Source organism: Simochromis diagramma, unplaced genomic scaffold (assembly GCF_900408965.1).
Source record: "Simochromis diagramma unplaced genomic scaffold, fSimDia1.1 OVJJ01000216.1, whole genome shotgun sequence".
Lineage (NCBI taxonomy): Eukaryota > Metazoa > Chordata > Actinopteri > Cichliformes > Cichlidae > Simochromis > Simochromis diagramma.
In genome coordinates this window covers 14,861,358-14,871,052 of record NW_024386883.1, presented here as the reverse complement: position 1 = coordinate 14,871,052, position 9,695 = coordinate 14,861,358, and the positions used below count along the sequence as shown (strand labels likewise).

The 9,695-nt window shown below is 39.9% G+C and overlaps 1 protein-coding gene across 2 annotated transcripts in view; it reads right to left on the bottom strand.

Moving 5' to 3' along the window:
* Positions 1–82: 82 nt before the first annotated feature.
* tlcd3a (TLC domain containing 3A) overlaps positions 83–9,695 on the bottom strand; it is a 44,275-nt gene continuing 34,662 nt past the window's right edge. For both annotated transcript variants that reach the window (XM_040032441.1, XM_040032440.1), the window contains one exon: positions 83–8,579. In XM_040032441.1, the coding sequence (XP_039888375.1) occupies positions 8,265–8,579 (315 nt within the window). In that variant the 3' untranslated portion in view covers positions 83–8,264. The remainder of the gene's footprint in view (positions 8,580–9,695) is intronic.

Sequence of the window (9,695 nt, the reverse complement as noted above, 5' to 3'; positions counted from 1 at the left end):
GGCCATAACTTTACACTACAACAACATAAACAAGAATGGGCAGAAGTAATGTCCAAAAAATAAAAAATAAAGCAGAGACTTGTTCAAAACAGTCTACCAAATCAAATTTATTGAATTTTAAAGGGGTGCTCTGAATTCACAAGCTGCAACAATACATGACTCCTCATATTATCTCATAAAACACTCCAGTCTCATTTTCAGATAGGAAATTTCCTCAACCCCCCCCTCCCCTCCCCGAAAAAACAAACAAAAAAAACGAACGGTCACACTACAAAACAGAAAGGACAGATACATCAATCCTGATATACATGTATGAAAAATTAGAATGTTATCAAAAATAATGCAGGGCAGGAAGTGTTAAAGGTTGTGAAAGTGCTGCATTTAAGTCAATCAGGAAGGGCCAGTGATATGGACAGAAAGATTTCAATCCAAACTTCTAAAACAGACACATCTCGCTAAATCGATGAAAACACTGCAAACAAACTTAAGCCTATGAGAGACATCTGAATGGTTCAAGTACTAATGAAATACTATAAAATGCAAAATATTAGAATATTTATTACATAAATGCCATAATTTCAGCAGGATCAAATAAAGTGTACTGAAGACATGTCTATATACGTGTGGTGGTTTGTTTCAGATTGTTTAAAGTATGCTCTTCCATATTTTCTGTCATCTATTTTCTTTGCTCTTAACATGATCAAAGTTTGAATAATTATGTAAAACAGGATCAGTTTTGCTTTAAACATTTGGTTTTAAAATGTTTTTTTTCACACCTGGCTGTGTATGATCTCATTGGTGGACATCCCTAATATGGTAAGTAAAGAAGCCCCACCCACTTGTGGGAGGGGAAAAGTTCATTTTAAGGGGCAGGAAGTATCACTGCTCAAGAGCCAAGTATACAGCATATACTAATTATTTTGAACCCTGAATCATGCAAAGTAACTTGAGAAAAACATAAGAATAGAAATACAGACAAGCATCACAGGCCAACTTTATACCTTCTGAAATCTTGCTTCTATTAGATATGTCTTAATGATTGCTGTGAAGACCAAAAATAACTGAAATATAATTTCTCTTTGAGGATGACAGCAACAAACATGACAAATACAGCCACAACCTGTAAACACTGCCTGCCATTTTAGCTCTTTTTTTAACTGAGTTTTTATGGGTGTCACAAATAGATTTTTCACAAGGCACTGGAGACCAAGTTTGGTTCACTGTCCACAGATCAAAATCAGTACCAGCAACACAGTTTTCCCTTTTGCAGTGCTCAATATTCTAACCCGTTCAGTATCTTTATGGTTAAATATATTTTGTTGACATCTCATCAGAAGAAACAGCAAAATATTGTTTTCTAATGTTAAATTTACTCCCAAATCCAGCACACACAATCTTCATCTAAATTGATGAGAATATTTGGTTAGAATTTAAAAACCCATCGTAGCTTTTAAACCAACAGTTTATTTTAAACCTCCTCCAGCTCCAGTCAGAAAGAGAAGGTTTAAACCTGATATATGGATATGTGAGACTAAAGAAAGCAGCAATCTACCACATCCTCTGTCACAAGACCTGAAGAGACCCCACTGTCCTCATTTGTATTTCAAGAATCCACAACTTTGACCTTTAAATAACATGAACATGATAGTAACATAGAAATTGGCCGCTAAATTCTCTCTTTAAATAACAAATTAGTAGCCAAAGCTAAATTATTAGCATGGAAACTTAACAGTTTGCGAAAAGACATTTAAGGGTTAACTTGAAGCTTCAATCACTCACAGTCTACAGCCACTCAATATTATAGCACTGTTGTGTATGTTAACTGATTAACATGGAGTATTCTGTCTCGAACAACAACATTTAAAAAAAAAAAAAAAAAGAAAGAAAAAGGCAGCTATTACTCAGCATTATGTAGGACTTTGTTAGCTTTTATCAGCACTGGCTTATGCTAGCATAAGAACATTAGCCTATGCCAGTATTTGCCTATGCTATCACTAGCTTATAGTGGTTTATGCTAGCATTACTATCACAAAAGCATTAGCCTATGCTAGTGTTAAGCTATGCTACCCCTAGCTTACAACGGCTTATGCTAGCATTATTTTATAGCAGTGTTTGTCTATATTAGCTTGAAATCATGCTTACCATCTGCTGCCACCAGCTTATAGTGCATTCCATTGTACTTTAAAATTAGAAGTCAGAATTTTCAGCTGGCCACAGCACCCTGACATCACATTATCAACTTGGAAAGTCTGAGCAGCCCCAACAGGGCTGACTTTATCCAGGGGAATGTAAAAAGTGATAAAACTATGAAACTTTTTTTAATGTGTGCTGCCACTAAATAAATCATATGCAGAGCACTGCTCAAACTGTATGCATGCAAGTACAGCAGTGGTACATTTCCCTATATTGCTATTGAAGCATGATTCTACCTTACCAAGGAGCAACACAAATCCTTTTTTTGTCTTGCTGTTATGACTTTACTACTGGAAATGACATCACTCCCAGCTCAGACTTCCAAGACAATAGAACGCACTATACTGGTATTAGCCTATGCTACCACTAGCTTAGACGAGCGTTAGCCTATGCTAGCATTAGCCTGGTCCAATGGATCCAGTGTTGTTCAAAGGTGGATTAAATGACCATATTCCCAGTTTAACCATAGAACAGGTGTTCCAAGGTTAAAATAAAACCTTACATATAAGAAGTTAATATGATTTTTGTATTAATGCGTCCAAACATAACATTAGCAATGACTTTTCAGCCACTGTGCTAAAAAGATAAAGCACATTGCTCCCAAAAGGTCTAGGGTCACTTCAAAATGCTTTTGTTTTTGAAACAAAGTACCTTTGTTGAGAATCTTTAGGCTGCAGTCGCAAAACAGCCAAAGAGAAATAGCTTTCTTCTGAAACACCTCAAGAGTATTCTAAGTCAATTGATTCACAGTTTGTATAAAACAGAAAAGCTGAAAACAGCTGCCTTGAACAGAACAGAAACAGTGAAAAAGTTGTGGGAAAGCAAGAGGACAAGTACATCAGTGTCCAGTTTGATGAACAGAAACGTCTTGCTTATGTAATTATCAAGGAGATTAAAATGATAAAAACCTTGCAGTTACACTGAAGTAGAATTAGTACAGCAAATGCCTGGTGATTGCACTGAATTTTGCCCAGAGGTTAGGCATGCAATACCCTTAACTCGGGGATAACCACTTTGATTTCAAGCAGATTGCACCTGGTGGGAGGCATCTATTAAACATCATTAATAATTTATGACTAATGGGGGTCAATTGTGCTTTTCCTGATTTTTTGTCATAACAATGGTGCTCATGTTAAATGTCGTTCAGACATTTTTTTTTTTTTTTTAATTTACCCTTGAATGTTACAGAACAAGGATGATTTTGAACCGTGAATCAGCTACTCTGGTGGAGCCCATGAATAAAACTATGGAGCTAAAAATTAGCTTTTCCCTTAATTAACAAACTGATCCCAAACTTCTGTCCACTTTGTGTGAACGCAGAGGCTTTCCTCCAGTACATCCCAGTGTTGGTGAGCTTATAGAGAGGACGACAAAATGGGAGGTTAGTTAGGTTTTTAGTTGGGGTGACATGTGGGTAACTTTAAGCCATTAAGACAAGACTGAAAAGAATCTGACTATAGTTACTGCAATCAGTCTTTGGTTTACCAACCCTTAGAAGCTGAACTATCACAAGCCATGTCAGGAGGCATAAATACGAGAAAAATCTGAAAGGAAAACTGATGCTTTGAAAAACATCACGTAGAAATAAACAGCACACTGTGATCCTCTTCAGAATCAGTCTCATAGCTTCGTCATCTTACAGTAAACCTCAACATTACACACACGGTTTCCTAACAAGTTCATCAAACCCTGAGCAAAGAGGATGAATTTATGGTCTTCTATAATCAGAGCGTACTTAGTGATAGATGTAGAAAGATATGCATTTATACTACTCATGATTTCATGTGGCAGTGATGCTCTCAAGCAATGAAAGTAATGTGGCTTGTTGTCGCCTGGCTATGAAAAAACAAAAATAAATCAGCCAATAGGGGATGAAAAACGGTTAATAAAGGATTTGAGGTTTTGAAATTGGGGTCAGTTTTATATAAGGATACTGGAATGTTTATATATTTTAATTTTTTAACATTTTAAAACATCTTTCCCACGCTTTCAAAACTAAGACTGAATTTTATTAGTGAAGCCACTAAACTTCAACATCCTGTTAGCAGAGAGGCCAAATCCAGGCCAAAAAAAAAAGCTTCAGAACAATCTTCTAAAAGTCCTCTTAGGAAAAAGTCAACAAGATAGCATTTATGCAAGCTATGAAGACAGGCTCAACTTTAGGGTATCACACAAAAACCCCCAAACAAACAAAAAAAGCACACACTTTCCCACAGCAAATTCTTTCTGTTCCGTCCCCTCCTCCAAACACAAGAAAACAAATGTACCTGTCAGTTTTTTCCGCTACATTTCGCGGAGGGTGAGGTCACGCTGGCTGAAAACTTGAGATATTTAATCTCAACTGCACAGCCTTCAGAGTGGACAAGCAATGGATGGGCCTGACAGCAGAGGGCGGCAGAGAAGAGGTGAGGGCTCATTCTGCTCTGCTAGCTTCACAGCAAACCAAGAGATGGGGCTGAGTTAAAATAAATGAAAGGAGCAGAAACAGTGGGACAGCAACTTTAAGTAGAGTGGAACTTATTGATTATAACTGCAGTGAAAGTGGAGACTTTAAACCAGCTGTTAGACTCAAGCCCAGTTTATTAATCTCAATCTCAGAGGTCATCCCAGAAGCAGACCAGACACTGAGGACATTTAAGTGGGGAAGAAGATAGTCCACTGAGACGCATCTTCTTCAGCGTAGGGTGCTGAAACAACAACGTCCTATTATTAACACCTCCTTGCAGTGTAAGAGACTAGATGCACTCCATTTTTTTGTGCGTGAGAGTTGTAAAGTTCTGAAACCTGAATCTGGGATAAAAACATCCACAGTTCTGAACTGTAGTTCTGTCTTTAGCATGAATATAAACACCTTGTGTGTAAATACATGCTGAGAAGCGCGGTTTTACTTGCATAGAGTTAAGGTAGCCCAGACTCACTGCCTTAACTGGGGATGGATCTGATTTTTTTTGGGATTTGGAGAACGTTTAAACCCTCTACATGTATGTAAAAAAAAAAAAAAAACAGCTGATAAACTGATATCGTAATTCTTTTAATACTATTAGAATCATCAAAAGAGAAAGCGGGAGAAATTCAGCTGAAAGATGCAGAAAAGCAACACAAAGAGCGAGGAATGTTTGCAGTAACAAAAGCACCCTGACGCACTCCAGCCAACCTCGACAAACAAGCCCATCATTCAGCTGCCCGGCTCGCCTCCTCTTCCCCACACTGCTGCTCAGCTAACAGGCTTCTTCTTTAGTTCCCCCCTTCACAACAAGTTGTGATGATCAGACTCACAGAGGGAAAATATTTGAGCTGTCATGCAGAATGTGTTTCTAACACGAGCAGTCACTTTGATCCCATCAATAATCTGGGCAAAAGAGATTTCAGAAGCTTTCTGTGCTCCAGCTTGTACTACTGTTACATTATGTTTTATCATTTATACAACAGCTTGGCGGAAGCTGCCAAAAAGAGGGAGACAACAATTTAGATTTTAAAGCAAAGACACAAAAACTCTGGATTAACATAAGGCGGTTTGCTTCATGCCTGTTAGCTATAAGCTGCACCACGTTCCATTTAAATGGATTTTTAGTGAGTTTTGATTCAGCTCTAATGTGTCCATGTGCACTAAAACAAACTAACAATGAATATGAAGTTATTTTTAATCGTTACGCAATTATAAATAAATAAAAAAATTAAAACAACTAAGACTCAGTAATAAGACTGAAATGTAGAGCAGAGATAAACACAGATTCCTAGAAAACTGTGCCAAGAGCACATCATATGAGGGATGGATGAGCTTGATATGACCTGATGTTAGTTCAGTTATACATGCACCAACATTTGTTTTGCATAGACTGAATTTACAGGAAACAAAAAAAGGACATTTAATGCATAATACGCAGAATTCTTTGTTTTCTGATTTGATTAATTCGTAAGAAGTTTCATTTCTTTCATAATAACTGGAATTTTGCACAATAAAATGATCCTCTCTATTCTAGTCAAGATATATATTTAATTTAAGTGATAGTTAATGTAACTAAAAACCCCTATGTGATGAGTGCAACCCCTGATACACAAGTGCATATAAATAATCTGAAGTATTTGATTGTTTGTGGTTTGTTTGACCCGATGAGCCACACCCCTCCATTTACCACTCTGACCTTGCCCCTGAGTTCAGCTGGGAGCCGCTTGACCTTCATCGGGCCTCATGGTACCTTCCACATCACCCCATCAGACTGGACTGAGTGACGTTTAGAGGCAAAAAACAGAAGCATTGAACAGAAGCCCCCGCCCCCCAAAGAAATCATACCTGGCATAAAGTTCACTGGTCTAATCTTACCATTCACCTCGGTTGGGGCCTGTTTCTATTTTTATTTTTATTTTTTTTTAAATCACTCACTGGAAGTCCTTTCCTGTCCACTCACACCTTACCGTCAACCTCAAGGTGAACAAACGTCAGGTTTTCTTTTGAATTGATCCAACTTTTGTGTCAAGAATCATAACTGGTGAGAAGAGCAGGATGTGTAGCAACAAGGGAAAAATGTCCCAAAAGGATCCTTAGTTTGAACCCATTTTTTTTTAAAGTTCTTGTTTACCTCTCATTTGGTTATTTCCTGTTTTACTTTGATGATCTGGTGTCGTTACTGTCTTGCACTAGCTTTACTTCCTCTCCCGTCTACCCCTTTTCACCCCCCACAGCCACCCCTCGCGTCACAAAATTATCAAGCTGAGAGCTCCTGCTGTCGCAATCTTGGTATTTTAAAACCAGATGTGATGAGAGAGCGGCGGAGCAAGTGATCACATCCTGGATAATCCTTCTTTCAGGCCCTTAGATTGACTATAAAATTTGACCCTGAAACTAGCGCTTGAGTCCATAAAGTCGTCAGGAAAGCATGGCGGTCGAAGAGAAAGCGAGGTGAGGGCTAATCCCCCCCCTCCAAGTCTTTCTGCACCCAGAAAAGTCGTCTCCTGGTGGCCAATTAAAGACAGTGTGGTACTTTAGTGCTGGCGTCACTTATGTGGTCGATGCTCCCCATTTTAACTGAGAATACAAAACAAAGTTAAGCAGTTACAGTTTGGATCCACTGCAGGAGAGCCACCACACATCGAGGAGGAACAAGTAGAAGTATCCAGAACTTAAATTTAGGAAAAACTTCATGAGAAGATGACCTCGACCAAATTTAAACCAGGTATGATTTTTTTAAATTTTATCTGCCTAGGAGCTGAACTTCACACCTAAGAAAAAATTATCTCAGGGCAAGACATTACAATATTACTGTTTTCTTTAAAAAAAAAAAAAACCCTGTGTGAGAGAGGCCATTTCTTAATTAATCATGGTGTCAAAAATAGTTCCCTACAGATAATGGAAAACTATAAACCTGAAAATGAAGGGTGGAAACACTGTGATGAAAATAAGAGTGTAGGTAATGGCGTGCACTATGAGAAACTGGTGAAAAGTCAGAGGCTATCACATTAACCAGGTAACGATGTAGCTGCTTGGTGACGCGTATTCCTCATTTCCTATCTCTGCTAATACTGCCTGAACTTCCATGCCGCCCACCACAGGCCCCAATCCTTGTCACCAGCGTGACAAATAAAATGATCTGAAAAGAAATCCAACTATCTGACATGTTACTCTTAAATGAAAACCAGCCATAACACCCACAAACATACACTGTAACACGACTTTCCAATCAGCAGCTGTAAACAGTAGGAGTAAGGGTCGTATCTCCTCTTTAGTTTCTGGTACGTTTGCTCCGCATTTCACTTGCAGTGCAGCAAACATGATCTTTTTTTTCTTCTTCTTCTTTTTTTTTCAGTGCTGTAAATGTATTCAGACACAGTGAAGCACTTCAGCGAGATCCAGGCCAGAGTCACATCCCAAAAAAATTAAAATCACTAAACTTCAGTAGTAGAGTTAGATTGGAGGTGGAGAGGTCCACGTAGGCAGAGGAGTTGGTTGAAGTGTGCGGAAAATGCCCGGGAGTTGTGGAACGAGAGCAGGCAGTCCTGGTGTACTACAGTACGATGGTTGGGCTGAGCGTTAGTAGCTGAGTGTGTGGCAAGAGCAAGCGGTCGTGGTCCGCGTATCAATCATCTTTTGAACTGTCAGTGACGGCGGCGGTGTCGGCCGTGGGAGACGAGGCCGGGCTGCGGCTGCGCTGGTAAAGACGGTAGCCCTTTCGGCACAGCAGGACGAACCAGTAGACCTGCGGCGCCAAGATGCACGAGTTGCCCAGGTTGGCAGACAGCGGCAGGTGGAAGGGCACGCTGTAGAGAGGGATGCCGTAGTGACGGCCGTACATCCAGTACATGAACGGGAAGAGGGCGATGCGGCACATGAAGAAGGTGAAGAGGACCATCCCGCCATTGAGCTTGTGCAGCCAGGAGTCCTGGAGGCTGAGCTGGAGGAGAGAAAAGAGAAAAAAGGGAATTGCAGATGAAGAGATGCGTTCAGAGAGCACACCGAAAACATATTTTCCAAACTACAACTGCTTTTGATGACTCATCCACACATATACATTTGGGTCTGTAAAAAGCAGACCTGTACTCTAATGTGAGGCCAGAGATCTATTAGAGATTACCCCAACTTCCTCCCACAGTCCAAAGACATGCATGTCAGGTTAACAGGCATTTCTAACTGGGGACGCACTGATCTGATGTGGCGGTCTGATCCTGACTCACAAAGCTTAGTGACAACGAGCTGATCCACACCTGATCCGTTCATTTCAGTCGCTTTATGACATCGCAGGCGGCCGCCTGCTGGTGTTGGCCAGAGGGGCCGATGGCGCGATATGGCAGCCTCACTTCTGTCAGTCTATCCCAGGGTAGCTGCCTCCACCAGTGTGTGAATGAACAGTGGAATTGTAAAGCGCTTTGGGTGCCTTGAAAAGCGCTATATAAATCCAATCCATTATTATTATTATCACACATCATGCCTGTAAACGTGGTAGCTTTGAATGGATTCTGATAAATCTTTGTAGGCGTGTAGAGTAGGGGTCATGTTAACAGTCTATTAAAATATGTCTTACATCTGCAAATGTCTTGAAGATTAACTTCATGATTTATTGATCAAAAATGGCCAAAAAGCCTTATAACTTAGAAACTATGATTCATACAAGCGTGGTGTGCACTGTCAACATTTAGAAAGTAGTGTATCGAGTTTAAAATGTCTTATTTGACCTCTGACCTCTCCTTAAAGGTCAACAGTTTGATTCAAAAAATTAAAGCGATAAAAATGCTATTCCCTTAAAAGTAAACACTGCCCAGCAAGCTGCTCAGCAGAGGTTTCTGTTTGTTTATATATTTGTGAAGGTTTTCATTTATGTGTCAGTCTGTGCATGTAGAGCTGGGGACACCGAGGCATTCCCAAACCAGATGACACACGTAATCTCTCCACGGTGTGCTGTGTTTGCCCCGGGGCCTCCTCCTGGTAGGACACGCCCCAAACACCTCACCAGTGTGACACCCAGGAGTCTCCAGAAGCCCAAAGGAATTAATAGCTTAGTGAATTTATATTC